The sequence below is a fragment of the Rattus rattus genome, chromosome 6 (genome assembly GCF_011064425.1).
Source record: "Rattus rattus isolate New Zealand chromosome 6, Rrattus_CSIRO_v1, whole genome shotgun sequence".
NCBI classification, from domain to species: Eukaryota; Metazoa; Chordata; class Mammalia; order Rodentia; family Muridae; genus Rattus; species Rattus rattus.
Genome location: NC_046159.1, coordinates 16,496,391 through 16,514,497, shown reverse-complemented (window position 1 = coordinate 16,514,497; position 18,107 = coordinate 16,496,391). Strand labels below are relative to the sequence as shown.

The window sequence follows — 18,107 nt, the reverse complement described above, 5'->3', positions numbered from 1 at the left end:
AAAATTTGAATTTGTTGAAAAACTTTTAAAGAATGAGTCACACTACATATCTCTGATTTTCCTGGAAATGACCATTTAAATTGGACTTTCCTTGAACTGGCAGAGATCCACCTTCCTCTTGAATGCTGTATTTGAAGGAGATGTATGATTAAAGGTATGTGCTGACACTTCTACTTTGATTCAATGTTAAAATAACTGTTATATGAGCCTTAGCCAGTGAGTTACATTTACTAATTAAAAAAAAAACTGTTACTCTATCATAAGGAGAAAAAGTTAGTGAATTACTTCCTCATAGATTTGTTTGTATCTAAAACCCCGTAGGTTGTTGCATGTCTTATGTAGTTGGTGTATTCTGTGATTTCAGCCTACATCCCAGGTGCTTCAGTATACAAAGAGAACTCTGTTTTAATTTACAATTACCCAGAATCAGGATAGATGAGTGGACTGAAGGATTCAAGAGTGAAGTTATCATACAAATAATATGAACCAGTTCACTTTGATTCTTCTGAGCAATCCATGATATAAGAAGAGATAGGACATACATAGTATAGAGCAAGAGGAAAGAGACCATAATTCCTAAGGCATTTCTGTGAGCCTTGGTACTAGGGTCTCTATCTTCTCTGGAATTGAGCTGCATCCTCTGGAGATGTTTCCATAAAGAGAAGATTAGCAGAATAAAAGAAATCAGGGCCAATAAAAATGGTATCACAGAAAATATAGTCATGTTAAATAACATCATCTCTATCAAAATTGCAAACTCCTTCTCTATGGAATTCACACTTGTGTTTCCTTCATATTGATAGAACCTCTTTTCAAGAGTGACAGTTATTTGTATTATATTTGCGATCAAGAATATCATGCTTCCCAGTAGCATCTGCACGATCAGATGTTTTAGTCTCCATTTTAAGTAGAGAAAGATCTGCCGAGAGCAGTTAGCTATTCTGAATAAATAGAAGGTGCTTAGAGCTGTAGCAAGCCAGAGACTGAAGTGGCTAGATAGCATAAAACTGAACATAATCATTTTCAATTCTTCTATGGTAATAGATGAAATTAATTTATCTTTAACCCACATGAGAAATGTCTCCCAGATGAGACTAATTCTGGAAATTGCCAAGAGAATGAGTATCTGATCAAGTGTGGAGAGCTCTTTTATATTCATCCAATCAAGACAGTTCTTCAGCACTATCAAACCATTGCTTAAATTTCCCCAAACGAACTCTGCGATTATTATAATGGTGGAGATGATGTGCAGGACAGATACCATATTGAAACAAAGAAAATCCAAAGTCTAATATCACTGCTCCTCTTGTACTGATCAAATGCCTGGCATGTGGTCCACTGTGTACTTAAAATATTTCTCCTCTTTGTCCTCCTCCTTCTGCAATGCCCGATTATAAGGCAGGCCAAGCATCTTCCACTTGGTATTTAATCTGCCTATGTTCTGGTTCCTTTTTTTCAGTTCTCTGTTAAGTCCTAGATAATGTTTTTATGTGATTGTTGTGGGCTGAAATATTCGGTAGATGATTTAGGAACAAAGGACAACACATATTTGCTGGTATGAAAATCAAGAAATTATTTCCTACTGTTTTGCATCTCTGACCATTTTAGATTTAGAAAATTTGCTTATGCTGTTTTGAGTCCTGAGGTACAAATGTTACAAAAACTTTGTTCAATGAATATAAATTAAAAATAATTGTGCTTAGTCATGAGTCTTGCCACTGAAGACTTAAAAGTCATTCAGAGTCAGGTATGTGTTTTTCTCATAAAACATCAATTTCCCCTGAGTTCAGGACCTATTTTTTCCGCACTGAAAGTTGAACCTGGATTCAAAGAGAGAAAGGTGGATTCATGGTGAATAGTCAACTTCTCTTTATACTTCAGAAGAAAATAAAGCAGAATTCAAAAACTTATAGACTGGTTTAAGATTTTTAATTTAAGCAGCTGGAGCCATGAGTCCCTTCATGTATACTTTTCGGAAAGTGGTTTAGTCCCTGGGAGTTCTAGGTTTGTTGATAATGTGTTTCTTCCTATGGTGTTGCAAACCCCTTTAACATCTTCAGTCCTTCCCCCATGACCATTGCAATCCCCATGCTCATTTCAATGGTTGGCTGCAAGCATCAAGAGCTCTATTGGTCAGGCTCTGGCAGAGCTGAAAGCCTCTTAGAAGAGAGCCATGCCAGGCTCCTATTAGTAACCTCTTCTTGGCATCAGCATATCTAGTACCAATGGGAGGGGAAGCCCTTGGTCCTGTGGAGACTACATACCCCAATGTAATGCAATGCAAGGTGGGTGGGTGGGTGGGTGAGCTCCCTCATAGAAGCAGGGGGGAGGGTAATGGGAGAGGGGATTTACTGAGGGGAAACCAGGAAGGGGGATAATATTTGAAATGCAAATCAATAAAATAAATAATAAGAAAGGGATTCAGAGCTAAAAAAGATTTTAATTTAAAATTCATGTTGATAAAATACTTTAAAAACTGTTTTAGCCTTGACCATATATATCTCATTGTGTCTTCTGATAAAAGAAAATTGTTCATCTGCTAATTGACAATTACACATTGAAAAATGTTGCATTCTATTAATCACTCAGACTTTGTCAGATGGTGCATGAGACACTTGGACATTTATAATGTATTTAAATTATCTTTGCTAAGTTTCAAATTTGATTTATAATGTAAATGATTTTTAGATTTATATTGTTTTCAATATCAAGGAAGAGAGTCTCTTTTCTACATTCTCCATTTTATATATCAAGAAATTTCAAATCAGATATAGAAGGGGATATTTGCATTTGAAAGAGAAAAGACTTGTTCTAACTTTGTGAGCATGCAATCTTCAGATCTCAGCATCCATGGGGATCAAAGAGACATCAGAAAACAATTTATACAGTGGAAGAATAACTGGGACGTATAGAAGTCTCTTGAAGAGATCGGCAACTGACAGGTGCTACCATTTCAGAAATCAAATCTTTGCATAAACCAAATTAGACTAAACAAGTCTTTGTGGGCTTTAAACTGTCACAAAACCTAACAAGCTCTGCCCACCTTGGAGCCTCTTACATATATTGTTTTCTTTCTATTTTACTAAAACATTTGTCTTTTGTTTTACTTGTTCTCACTACATTTGTAGGTAATGCACTCTAGATGTTGTCCACCTATCCTTAGATTGTCTCACCAAAAAGGCCAACCAAGATAGTTAACTATTTATGTAGACTTGCTTTCTTGCATAGAAAGCAGAAAGCAAGCAGGCACTGTAGTAGTACTCCATGAGGAATACTCATGGACTGTGAAGCCTTGAACTGTGAAGCCTTTCAGGTTTGTAAGTACAAATCTCACCAAGGGGACAATTATTCTTCCCACTTTTAGTCTTATCTTCAGGTATGCCATTTTTCCCCTTTTGTCTCAGCGGTTTGCTTTAGGTTGTGAAACAATATCTCTTCTTTTTTTTATATTTTTTTATTTTTTATGTTTCTTAACTTGAGTATTTCTTATTTACATTTCGATTGTTATTCCCCTTCCCGGTTTCCGGGCCAACATCCACCTAACCCCTACCCCTTCCCTTTTATATGGGCTTCCCCTCCCCATCCTCCGCCTAATACCATCCTCCCCCAACAATCACATTCACTGGGGGTTCAGTCTTGGCAGGACCAAGGGCTTTCCCTTCCACTGGTACTCTTACTAGGCTATTGATTGCTACCTATGAGGTTGGAGCCCAGGGTCAGTCCATGTATAGTCTTTGGTTAGTAGCTTAGTCACTGGAAGCTCTGGTTGGTTGGCATTGTTGTTCATATGGGGTCTTGAGCTGCTTCAAGCTCTTCCAGTCCTTTCTCTGATTCCTTCAATGGGGGTCCCATTCTCAGTTCAGTGGATTGCTGCTGGCATTGGCCTATGTATTTGCTGTATGCTGGCTGTGTCTCTCAGGAGAAATCTACATCCGGTTCCTGTTGGCCTGCACTTCTATGCTTCATACATCTTATCTAGTTTGGTGGCTATATATGTATGGGCCACATGTGGGGCAGGCCCTGAATGGGTGTTCCTTCTGCCTCTGTTCTAAACTTTGCCTTCCTATTCCCTGCCAAGGGTATTCTTGTTCCCCTTTTAAAGAAGGAGTGAAGCATTCACATTTTGGTCATCCTTCTTGAGTTTCATGTGTTCTGTGCATCTAGGGTAATTCAAGCATTTGGGCTAATAGGCACTTATCAATGAGGACATACCATGTGTGTTTTTCTGTGATTGGGTTACCCCACTCAGGATGATATTTTCCAGTTCCATCCATTTGCCTAAGAATTTCATAAAGTCATTGTTTGGGATAGCAGAGTAATATTCCATTGTGTAGATGTACCGCAATTTCTGTATCCATTCCTCTGTTGAAGTACATCTGGATCATTTCCAGCTTCTGGCTATTATAAAGAAGGCTGCTATGAACATAGTGGAGCGTGTGTCGTTGTTATATGTTGGGGCATCTTTTGGGTATATGCCCAAGAGAGGCATAGCTGGATCCTCAGGTACTTCAATGTCCAATTTTCTCAGGTACCTCCAGCCTCATTTCCAGAATGGTTGTACCAGTCTGCAATCCCACCAACAATGGAGGAGTGTTCCTCTTTCTGCACATCCTCGCCAGCATTTGCTGTCACCTGAGATTTTGTTCTTAGCCATTCTCTCTGGTGTGAGGTGAAATCTCAGGGTTGTTTTAATTTGCATTTCCCTTATGACTAAGGATGTTGAACATTTCTTTAGGTGTTTCTCAGCCATTTGGCATTACTCAACTGTGAATTCTTTGTTTAACTCTGAACTGCATTTTTAATATGGTTATTTGTATCCCTGTGGTCTAACTTCTTGAGTTCTTTGTATATTTTGGATATAAGCCCTCTATCTGTTGTAGGATTGGTAAAGATCTTTTCCCAATTGGTTGGTTGCCATTTTGTCCTAACAACAGTGTCCTTTGCATTACAGAAGCTCTGCAGTTTTATGACATCCCATTTGTTGATTTTTGATCTTAGAGCATAAGCCATTGGTGTTTTATTCAGGAAATTTTCTCTAGTGCCCATGTGTTCGAGATGCTTCCCCACTTTTTCTTCTATTACTTTGAGGGTATCTGGTTTGATGTGGAGGTCCTTGATCCACTTGGACTTAAGCTTTGTACAGGATGCTAAGCATGTATCGATCTGCATTCTTCTATATGCTGACCACCAGTTATACCAGCACCATTTGCTGAAACTGCTATCTTTTTTTCCATTGGATGGTTTTGGCTTCTTTGTCAAAAATCAAGTGACCATAGGTGTGTGGGTTCATTTCTGGGTCTTCAATTCTATTCCGCTGGTCTCTCTGTCTGTCTCTGTACCACTACCATCCAGTTTTTTTTCATTATTGCTCTGTAATACCGCTTGAGTTCAGGGATAGTGATTCCCCCATAAGTCCTTTTATTGTTGAGGATAGTTTTAGTTATCCTGGGATTTTTGTTATTCCAGATGAATTTGCAAATTGTTCTGTGTAACTCTCTGAAGAATTGGATTGGTATTTTGATGGGGATTTCATTGAATCTGTAGATCGCTTTTGGTAAAATGGCCATTTTTACTATGTTAATCCTGCCAATCCATGAGCATGGGAGATCTTTCCAACTTCTGAGGTCTTCTTCAATTTCTTTCTTCAGAAACTTTAAGTTCTTATTATAAAGATCTTTCATTTGCTTGGTTCAAGTCACACTGAGGTATTTTATATTATTTGGGACTATTATGTAGGGTGTCGTTTCCCTAATTTCTTTCTCAGCTTGTTTCTCTTTTGTGTAGAGGAAGGCTACTGATTTATTTGAGTTAACTTTATACCCACCTTCTTTGCTGACGGTGTTTATCAGGTTTAGTAGTTCTCTTGTGAAACTTTTGGGATTGCTTAAATATACTGTCATATCATCTGCAAATAGTGAGATTTTGACTTCTTTTCCAATCTGTATCCCCTTGATCTCCTTTTGTTGTCTGATTGCTTTGGCTAGAACTTCAAGAACTATATTGAATGAGTAGGGAGAGAGTGGGCAGCCTTGTCTAGTTCCTGATTTTAGTGGGATTGCTTCAAGTTTCTCTCCATTTAGTTTAATGTTAGCAACTGGTTTGCTGTATATGGCTTTTACTATGTTTAGTTATGGGCCTTGAATTCCTATTCTTTCTAGGACTTTTATCATGAAGGGGTGTTGAATTTTGTCAAATGCTTTCTCAGCATCTAATGAAAGGATCATATGGTTTTGTTCTTTCAGTTTGTTTATATAGTGGATTATGTTGATGGTTTTCCATATATTAAACCATCCCCGCATGACTGAGATGAAGCCTACTTGATCATGATGGATGATTGTTTTGATGTGCTCTTGGATTCAGTTTGCCAGAATTTTATTGAGTATTTTTGCATTGATATTCATAAGGGAAATTGGTCTGAAGTTCTCTTTCTTTGTTGGGTCTTTATGTGCTTTATGTATATGAGTAATTGTGGCTTCATAGAAGGAATTCGGTAGTGTTCCATCTGTTTCAATTTTGTGGAATAGTTTGGATAATATTGGTATGAGGTCTTCTATGAAGGTCTGATAGAATTCTGCACTGAACCCATCTGGACCTGCACTCTTTTTGGTTCAGAAAACTTTAATGATTGCTTCTATTTCATTAGGCGCTATGGGGTTGTTTAAATGGATTATCTGTCCTGATTTAACTTCTATACCTGGTATCTGTCCAGGAAATTGTCCATTTCCTGCAGATTTTCAAGTTTTCTTGAACATAGGCTTTTGTAGTAGAATCTGATGATTTTTTGAATTTTCTCTGATTCTATAGTTATGTCTCCCTTTTCATTTCTGATTTTGTTAATTTGGACAGACTCTCTGTGTCCTCTCGTTAGTCTGGCAAAGTGTTTATCTATCTTGTTGACTTTCTCAAAGAAGTAACATTTGGTTATGTTGATTCTTTGTACCTTCCTTTTCTGTTTCTACTTTGTTGATTTCAGCTCTGAGTTTGATTATTTCCTGCCTTCTACTCCTCCTGGTGTATTTGCTTCTTTTAGTTCTAGAGATTTTAGGTGTGCTGTCAAGCTGCTGATATATGCTTTCTCCTGTTTCTTTCTGCAGGCACTCAGAGCTATGAGTTTTCCTCTTAGCTCAGCTTTCATTGTGTCCCAGAAGATTGGGTATGTTGTACCTTCATTTTCATTAAATTTTAAGAAGACTTTAATTTCTTTCTTTATTTCTTCCTTGACCAGGTTATTGTTTAGTAGAGCATTGTTCAACTTTAGCCCATGGTGGTCAGGTAGGATGCATGGGATTATTTCTATCTTTCTGTATTCGTTGAGGCCTGTTTTATAAGCAATTATTTGGTCAATTTTGGTTAAAGTACCACGAGGGGGTAAGAAGAAGGTATATCCTTTTGTTTTAGGAAAGAATGTTCTATAAATATCTGTTAAGTCCATTTGGTTCATGATTTCTCTTAGTCTGTCTATGTCTCTGTTTAATTTCTGTTTCCATGATCTGTTGATTGATGACAGTGGGGTGTTGAAATCTCCTACTATTATTGTGTGAGGTGCAATGTGTGCTTTGAGCCTTAGTAAGGTTTCTTTTCTGTATATAGGTGCCATTTTAATTAGAGCATAGATATTTAGGATAGAGAGTTCATCTTGGTGGATTTTTCCTTTGATGAATATGAAATGTCCTTCCTTATCTTTTTTGTTGACTTTTAGTTGAAAATAGATTTTATCCGATAGTAGAATGGCTACTCCAGCTTGCTTCTTCAGACCATTTGCTTGGTAAGTTGTTTTCCAGCCTTTCACTCTGAGGTAGTGTCTGTCTTTGTCTCTGAGGTGTGTTTCCTGTAGGCAGCAGAATGCAGGGTCCTCATTGCATATCCAGTTTGTTAATCTGTGTCTTTTTATTGGAGAGTTGAGGCCATTGATGTTGAGAGATATTAAGAAATAGTGATTTTTGCTTCCTGTTATATCTATATTTGGATATGAAACTATGTTTGTGTGATTTTCTTCTCATGGTTTTGTTGCCAAGACGACCTGTCTCTTGCTTTTTCTAGGCTGTAGCTTGCCTCCTTATGTTGGGCTTTACCACTTATTATCCTTTGTAGGGCTGGATTTGTAGAAAGATATTGCGTAAATTTGGTTTTGTCATGGAATATCTTGGTTTCTCCATCTATGTTAATTGAGAGTTTTGCAGAATACAGTAACCTGGGCTGGCATTTGTGTTCTCTTAGTGTCTGTATGACATCTGTCCAGGATCTTCTGGCTTTCATTGTCTTTGGTGAGAAGTCTGGTGTGATTCTGTTAGGTCTGCCTTAATATGTTACTTAACCATTTTCCTTTACTGCTTTTAGTATTCTTTCTTTATTTTGTGCATTTGGTGTTTTGACTATTATATGAGGGTAGGATTTTCTTTTCTGGGCCAATCTATTTGAAGTTCTGTAGGCTTCTTGTACGTTTATGGCCATCTTTTTCTTTAGGCTAGGGAAGTTTTCTTCTATGATTTTGTTAAAGATATTTACTGGTCCTTTGAGCTGGGAGTCTTCACTCTCTTTTATACCTATTATCCTTAGGTTTGATCTTCTCATTGAGTCCTGGTTTTCCTGTACGTTTTGCACCAGTAGCTTTTTCCGTTTTACATTTTCTTTGACTGTTGTTTCAATAAGGATCTTTCCTTAAAGAAGCTTACATTAGCATGGGTAATAGAGGCATATAACATAACCACCAGGAAGATGGCAATATCCTCACCCCGTAGTGACATTTGTAAAGGTCAGTTTTTCATTTGCTGAGAACGAATAAAATAAATAAATAAAATATTTAGAAAAATATGTAGTGATATTCTCTAGAGCTTAATGGCACCCAGAATGTGCCTGTACAGGTTACCTAAACAATAGCATGGGCTTTACATTTACAGAAATATAATTGACCCTATACACTGAGGTATTATGAGTAATAAGAGCTAAAGAACGAGAAACTGTATGAGCTACAAATTATTTTGTTTCCTGGAAGGATTCTATATGAGAAAACTTTAGGAAGATAATCTTGAGCAGATAAAAGTGGATTCCTATATACATGGACGCACAATCAATTCCAGGGGTGGAAAATGAGAGAATCTTATCTCAATATCTGAAGGAAAATAAAGAAATAAGTGACTCCAATGTGGTTGTATAAACAGTTTGCGTATTTATATAGTTTTCTTTCCTTTCAATGGATTGAGTATGTATGATCAATATTTTGTTTCTAGCACTCTTATTATTTACATAATATTCAAGAAATTTCTTCTATATACTCTAATATTTTGTGTTATGATTATGTAAGAGAATAATTTGCTCACACTGATGAACTTGTTAATGAAATGTCAATAGACATATCAAAATATTTATGACTAGGTCTCTGTGTGTGGTTGCAAATATAACAAAGACTAAGATGTAAAAGGGATCAAGGATATATGGGAATGGCTGGGGAGAGAAAAATAAGGAAGAAATAATATTATTCTTTAATTTTAAAATTAAAGATGTATCAGTAATGGCATCTCTATACAATTACCCCTTTGGACAACGAATCTAAAATTATCTCTCATTAAGACCATTTCTCACAGAAAATAAGATGTTTTCTATAGACTATTAGTAGACTCCTTTATAAAATAAACGTCTCCCAATTATCATACTTTAATATTTTTCTTGACATGCCCTAAGTTTTTCAAATATCAATAATATTCTTCCACTGAATAGAACTGATAATACAGTCAAGAATGTCTATCTAATACAACTATAATGAAATTGTATAATAGTCTTTAGAATGTCTACAGTTACACTGAATATTTTAACTAAACAAAAAGAATTTTAATATCAGTAAGTAGGATGGCTTTGTAAAAAGAAAATGAGAACTGTCCTCTTCAAAAATCAGAGACTATGAGCATGACTGCATGTATATTTTCTACACAGATTCAAGGCAGATAGGTTTCCAGTGCTGAGAGTGGAAGATACAAGCCTCCATCTTCAATGCAGAAATTATCTAAAATTGTAACTACTAACAAAGAAAAACTTTTTTTTTTCGAGTGTAGTCATACTGGGTGTGCAAACCACTATGAAGAGCAAACCTGTGTCCAGCATTAGATGACTAGCACAAAAGAAATTCAGTGACATTTCTGGAAATGCTTTGTTTTTAAAGCTTTGTTTGGAGGATACTTTTTACTTGACTTCTCTTTTGCTTCTCTATTAAGATTTCTGATATGGAGATTCTATGGTGTGTGTGTGTATGTGTGTGTGTGTGTGTGTGTGTGTGTGTTTTTTCTATGTGTGTCTACATATGCATGCTTATAAACATGTACACATATTCACACATGTGTATTTGTATACATAATTCTCATCCTTTTTTGTTGTTTTTCTGTTTCTCTATGTATTTTATTTTATTCTAGTTTCCTTCTGTTTGCTTATTGGTCTATTTCTTTTCTAAAGAGAAAGAGAAAGAATATAGAATGTTGAATGCATGAAGAAATGGGCAGTAACTGAGAGGAAATAGAACCTAAGAAAACTTGGTGAGAATATATTATATAAAGAAATTATTTTCAATTAAAAAAGAAACCGGTGTCTGAAAAATTGGATTTCATATTTGAAGCATTCCTTAAAATTTGACTTTTTTTGTGGATTTTGTTTGTTTCTTAGCTGATTGTTTTTTACTGAGCTGTTTTTAGCTTTATATCAGAAATAACAGGTTAATATTTTTCTTTTATTGAAAATATATTTTCTTATTCTATATAATCTGATCAGTCTCTTTCCCACTTCTCTTTCCAGTTCCTCTTCACCGTCCCTTCCTTCTGGTTCCAGATACTTTCTGTCTCTTGATAAAAACACAGAGGAATATTATGGAATAATAGTAAAAAATATTACAATACAAGAAAATAAAAACAAACAAATAGGAATAGGACATAAAAGAAAACAAAAGAAAACTGACCAAAATAATTATAAGAAACACATAGATATGCAGAAACATACATGTTTGAACACACAAAAATCACATAAAAACAGAAAACTGGAAGCCATAGTATCTACAAAAATGCCTGTATAGTTTTTAAAAATTCCATTGCAGAATATTATAAGACAAAGATAGTCAAATTTTTGCATTCATTTTGCATTGCATATTTCTTGCTGGTACAGAGGCTATTTTTAAGAGTTTTTGTTTCCCAAGCCAGACAACTTTGGAAAAAACAGATGATGTGTCATTTGCAAGCTGTCATCAATTGAATATAACTTCTTGGTTAGAGACACGTATCTGGATTTCCTTTCAGCTTTAGAGTCCCATTTGGCCCAGACCTGCACAGGCTCTGTGCATGCTGTAACAGTTTCTGAGTTTATATATACATTTGTCCTGTTATGAATAGAAAGGCTAGCTTTTGTAGTGTCCTCCATCAAATCCCTGATTCTTAAATTCTTTATGCCTCCCCTTCTGCAGACTTCCTTGATCCTTGAGGGGAAGATTTCTAGGATACATGTAGAATAATATTTCATGTAATACTCTAGTTGATTTTTTCAGAAACCAAACAAAAGAAGAGTAGCAAAGACTGTATAGGATTATATTAATCATTTAAAAGGAATAAAATTACAATTACATATTATATACCAGCACCCACTTATAGAAAATATTAGATTTTCCCAAAGTTCATAGGGAAAATAAAGGCTTTCAAAAGAATACTGTTTAAAATTTAGAAACAATTATCAATTTCTTAACTTTACTTAATTTCTCCAAAGGTTTTGCTAAAATGGGGTCTTGCTGTTTTTAAAAATGCATACATGAAATCTTCACATGATTTAGTGACATCTATTTATTTAAATATTTCCTGAAAGATTATAATGTTTGGTGTTGTATTGAAACACTGACACAGGCCATCCTTTTTATAAAAAGTTAGCTGGAGGAGATAATAGTGCCATAGGCAGGTAGACAGACTAAGTAATAAGAGCATGGTAAATGCTGTGAGGTGAGATCAGGCTCATATAACAGAGGTCAGATGAACGGAGGAAATTAAAAGTTCACCTTTTCCTTCTAAGAAAGAATGAAGCATCCACATGTTGGTCTTACTTCTTCTTGAGTATCATATGATCTGTGAATTTTTTACGTATTCCAAGTTTTTGGACTAATCCACTTATCAATGAGTGCACACCATTTGTGTTCTTTTGTGGCTGGGTTACCTCACTCAGGATGATATTTTCTAGTTCTATTGCTTTTCATAAGAATTTCATGTAGTCATTATTTTTAATAGCTGAGAAGTGCTGCATTGTCTAGGGGAGAACAAAATGCTCATGGGAGGAAATAGAGGGACAAAGAGTGGAGTAGTAAGTGAAGGAAAGGTCATCCAGAGACTGCCTGACCTGGAGATTGATGCCATGTGCAGCCCTTAGTCACTATTGCTGATGTCAGGAATTGCTTGCTGACAGAAGCCAGATATGGGCGTCTCCTGAGAGGCTCTGCCAGAGCCCTACTGATACAGATGAGGATGCCTGCAAGTAACCACTGGACTGAACAAGAGGACCCCAATGGAGGAGTTAGAGAAAAGACTGAAGTAGCTGAAGGGTTTTTGCAACCACGTAGGAAGAATAACAATGTCAACCAACTAGACCCCAGCAGACCTCCCCGGGACTAAACCATCAATCAATGAATACACATGGAAGGACCCATGACTCCAGCCACATTTGTAGCAGAGGATGGCATTGTCCAGCATCAATTGGAGGAAAAGCACTTGGTCCTATGAAGGCTTGTTTCTCCAATGTAGGGAAATGCCAGGGCATTGAGGTGGGAGTGGGAACATCCTCATAGAAACAAGGAGAGGGGGATAAGGGGGATGGGGGGGAAGGGGTAACATTTGAAATGTAAATACATAAAATACCCAAGAAAAATAAAATTAAAAAAAGAAAGTTTCCCTTTTTTCATGACACAACTGGTTTGCTAGGAGTAACCGGTGAATGCTCAGTTAAGGAATGTCGTCTATGACTTTCTCTTGGTAGACCATTCATTGGGAATTTATGGGGTTAAAATGCTTTTGAGAAACAATTTACTTTATTTTCTAGAATTATAATTTAAAGTGGAAGAATTTATATGATGGTGTGGCCCTGGCTATCATTCCCTAAAATTGATTCTATTGGATTTAAACATTTTACTAGCTGTCATGCAAACTTGACAAAAACCAAATCCAATAGAACATAAGCAAATAAAAATGTGTAAATTTTGAAAGAGAATAGGTCCTCATTTCCATACTTGCAAATAAGCATGCAGCATCACTCCCATTTATCTCTAAAGGATTTCTTCCTACAAAAAGGCAATATGCTACCTCTTTTGACTTATTTTGTAATGTTCAGGGAATGACACTATTTCTTTCATAGAAAATATCATAAAACTCTTCCGTTCATAGACTGTACAGCATTTCTGATTGGCAATGGTCACAGCAAGTAAGTTACAGGGAGAAATTCAGTATGCATCAAGTCATCTAGAATCTAGAAATTGGTAAAATTTACAGTTAAAATAGGTCAAAACCATGGAATAAGTCTTGAAAACTTTTCTTTCTTTCTAAATTAACTTTTCACAGTAGTCCTAGTAGTGCACACATTACTTCTTGAATTTTGACATTGAGTTCATGGCATTAGTCAACTGCATTTAGTAGCAAGAACACAATAGCTCTTCATCAGATTTTCTCACTTGTATTTCCCCCAATTTTTCTCATGACAATAGAAATGTAATATAATCATAGAAAATTGTAAGAACTACTGCACTTATTACTTGAGCAGTGACTACCTGTGTTAGTACATGCCATTCTATTGTTTTCAGCAGTGAGTGTTGCATATAGCTAGTATACTAACTCTATATTCTTCTACTGAGAAATGAGAGAGTCATTTAACTATTCTTCAGACTGTCCTTGGGAGTCATATAGCAGATATTCTGTATATCAAATATTTACATTATGATTCATAACAGCAGAAAATTATACCTATTAAGTAGGAACAAAATAATTTTGTGATTTGGGGTCACAACAACATGAGAATTTGTATTAAAAGATTGCAGAACTAGGAAGATTAAGAACCACTGGTTTATTTGATATTATGGCAACAAACATAATAAAACTGGCATGGTTATACAATTGAAGAACACTGGACATCCTTTCAAAGAAGCAATGGTATACATGTATATAATATAGAGAAATATATACCTCCAATTATATTCATCATTGGTGTTCTACTTTATGCTATTGCTAATGAGAGACACAGCCAGAATACAGCAAATACAGAGGCGAATGCCAGCAGCAAACCACTGAACTGAGAATAGGACCCCCGTTGAAGGAATCAGAGAAAGAACTGGAAGAGCTTGAAGGGGCTCGAGACCCCATATGTACAACAATGCCAAGCAACCAGAGCTTCCAGGGACTAAGCCACTACCTAAAGACTATGGACTGACCCTGGACTCTGACCTCATAGGTAGCAATGAATATCCTAGTAAGAGACCAGTGGAAGGGGAAGCCCTGGGTCCTGCTAAGACTGAACCCCCAGAGAACTAGACTGTTGGGGGGGCGGCAATGGGGGAGGGTGGGGAGGAACACCCATAAGGAAGGGGGGGGGAGGAATGTTTGCCGAAACCGGAAAGGAATAACACTCAAAATGTATATAAGAAATATTCAAGTTAATAAAAAAAAAAAAAAAAAAAAAAAAAAAGAATCTCAAGCAGATGTAGCTACATATCAAAAATACTTAAGCTGTCACCACCACATTGCCTATGAAGAACAGGAAATGTAAACATCTTCTCTTTACTTCTTAGATATCACATGCTCTCTGACTGTAATTACATCAATTTCAAGGTAAAAAGATGTCACTGAAATGCTCTTGTTCTGCTCAACAACCCTCAAGCTTTATCCCATAAGGCAATTATTTGTTCCGGTTTTAGTAAGCAAGAAAGTAAAACAAACCATGATTTTAATTCATTGGCATTACTGTGTTGGCTAAGAATGTAAATTTCTTGAACAAAATTCAAAAGATTTGTAGATAGGATATGATGTATCTTATCCTAGATATGAAACTGTCTGAGTATTGTTCTCCCAATTTTTTCCACATTTGTCCCAGCAACAGGATGAAAACTCAGCATATAAAACCTGGAAAACCACTTCTGCACCTACAGCTCAGCTCAGGGATTTTGGTGGAAGATGCAACAGAAAGAATCTAAAAGCCAGAGGACAATGAGATGTCTATGAGATTGTGTAATATCATAAGCTACACCCATGAAGTATTACCAAAACGAATGCCCTAAGATGAACTGAGCAAAGACAACAGTAAATACATTCTAAAGTAAACCAAGGAAGGACAATAAGGCCCCAATTATAGACACAGAAGCAGAGACAACGAAGAAATGCTGAGAATGAAAGAAATAATCTTATTCAAGGAAGAGCATACCAACTGGTTTTCCAATACTAAATGATCAGCCACAAAGACATTTATACAAGTACATTAAGTATATATACATATATATACATATATAGGTATATTTGTGTGTGTGTGTGTGTGTGTGTAAATTAAGGAATAAATATATTTAGGAATTTATATATTTAGTCCATCAATTTGCAAAAGATGAAAATCAAAAATAGTCTCAAAATTTAATATATTGAGAAATAAATGTAGCTGAGGAGTAATTGTAGTCAAACCAAGGTAATAGCTCCATAATGAAATGAGGAAATACTGAAAATAAATTAAAATAACTTGCAAAATCAAAAGATCCCATAGATTAGAAATTAAAAAAAAATCATGTTATTAAATTTAAAGGATGAAATGCCAGTAAGACTTAAAAAAATTCTGTGCAAAAGTACCAATTCTTAAGGTATTTTTAATGAATAGTCCATAGTAACAAAGATATTATATACATTTGCATATGAGAAACTAGATGATGGTAGTATAGTTATATCATAATGTGAATGTAATATATTTACACTATTGATAGTATAATCAAAATACAACATAGTTCACCTATTAACACATGATGTGATTCCCAAAAAATAAACCAGTAACATGACACGTTTGACTTAGGAACCTGGATTTTTCCCATTTTGAAAGCTGATTAAATATAAATTAAGAAAAAAATAAAGAATGAGAAAGGAAGTATCTTACCAAGTCCTACATGACCTCAAAAGGGACAGCTTGACAAACTTCCTGACCATGGAGCAGAGACAGCAAGGCACAGGCCTCCATGAGTGCTGAAGGTTGCTAGGCATGTCTTCCTTATATAATAATGTGTGTATTTTATATTCCTTCTTTGGGGAGGGAATGCCTTCTTTGTTAAGGTTAATGACACTTTGATATTTGGGAACAGCATGATTCTGGAAAGCAAGAAGTGTGTTCCTGTGGTGTTGATTATTTCAGAACAGACCTTAAGGCTGCAGGAAAGAATATGAGTTCAAGAATCCATATATCAGGGTAAAGTGGTTTTTATAGGATTTTGAAACTATACAAAATGTAAGGATATAATATAAATTGAATGAGGGGTTTCACCAACCTAAAAGAACAGGGGCAACTGCACTTGTGAGCCAGCTTTCCAGGATGATATTAATGAAGGAGATAAAGAGATATAGAAATGGTGATCTCAGGGCAAGATGTCACTCAGCTAAACTTTTTGTTTGTGCTTCCAAAGGCCTACGGATGTCCAAGTTTCAGGTCAGTCTGAAACGGAGCAAATTTAAGTCCAGGTGAGATAGGAGTGGTGATCTCAGAGTAGGATCCCACTTGGTTAGTTTATTGTCTGTGCTTACAAAGGTAGGCAGATCTCTGAATTCATTTGCTAAGTTTAAAAACAAATGTGCCTGGTGCTTTTTGTAAGAATCAAGAAGCAAAGAAAGTAAAATGCTGATTCATGGGATAATCAAAAAGGAACTTTGGTAAATAAGTAAATTAATATGTAAATGAAACTCTGGGCTTTGGTCTCCCAGAGGTGAGAGTTGTGCACAGAACTATTGCACTACTTTGTGAACTACTTTGTGAACTTGAACTTGCCTGGCAGGATTTTTGAGTTTGGTTTAAAAAACAAAAAACAAAAAACAAAAAAACAAAAAACAAACAAAGAAACCCAAGATATTTTACTATCAGGTTTTCTGACTTTGGTTGGATAACACAAGACATTTTTCTAGCAGGTTGGTGTGCTATCTAGAGAATGGTTTCAGGCAGACTACAGAGCTATAAACTTGCACCCCTTCATCGAATTTTGAATCATTTTTTTGATGGCTACTCAACACCCCTTCCTCAGGAACCCCTCTCCAAGCTGAAGCTGTTTCTTGGCAGTAAACTGCATTATTATATAAACTATAGAAGCCATTGTCTGCCATAGAAAATCTGAATGAGATGTAGGATATACAGTTTTTTTTTGTTTGTTTGTTTGTTTTATTTTTTTCCATCTTTTTAAAATTGGGTATTTCTTATTTACATTTCAAATGTTATTCCCTTTCCCAGTAAGGGCACCAATGGAAGGGGAAGCCCTTGGTTGTGCCAAGGCTGGACTCCCAGTGAATGGGATTCTTGGGGGGAGGGCAGTAATAAGGGGAGGATGGGGAGGAGAACACCCATATAGAAAGGGAGAGGGAGGGGTTAGGGGGATGTTGGATATACAGTTTTATGAGCTCAGAAAACCCTCCAGTCCCCTAAAGACAATATCATCTTTTATTATTCCTTTTGGTTACCCACTAGAAGTAGATTATAAAACCTTATTGCTGTAAACAGCACACGGATTAGTTGAGAGATTTGCAAAGTCAAGATGCTACTGAACTAGAAGCTGCTCACTGTTAGTAGATTTAATGATGATGGAAAATAGCATCAAGGTTTCTTGAAATAAAGCAGCAACATTTTTTGCTATGAACACCATGGACTATAATGCCAACCCTCCAAGCATGGTATGTACACTGGTGACATCATTTCCTCTCGGTCAGGACTCCATCGGATGGCCGCATGTGTGCAGCACTTCAAAGCAGAACGGATTTCTTTTGCATAGCTCTCTGAAGTGAGGAAATCACAGGGCCTTGCCTGGTGAAGCAACTGTTGCTGCTTTCCTTTTATCTGTCCTTTCCTCATTCCTTGGTTACCAAAGTGAATCAGTTGTACCTTACATTATAACC

The 18,107-nt window shown here is 36.1% G+C and overlaps 1 protein-coding gene across 1 annotated transcript; it reads right to left on the bottom strand.

The window, feature by feature from the left end:
* Positions 1-334: 334 nt before the first annotated feature.
* Positions 335-1,264, bottom strand: LOC116902713 (taste receptor type 2 member 124). Its single transcript, XM_032905069.1, has one exon. The coding sequence runs from the start codon at positions 1,262-1,264 to the stop codon at positions 335-337; it is 930 nt and encodes a 309-aa protein (XP_032760960.1).
* Between the last annotated feature and the right edge of the window lie 16,843 nt (positions 1,265-18,107).

What these genes read in the sequence shown, in the direction of transcription:
- LOC116902713 (XM_032905069.1), bottom strand. Translation starts at nt 1,264, where the DNA reads ATGGTATCTGTCCTGCACATCATCTCCACCATTATAATAATCGCAGAG.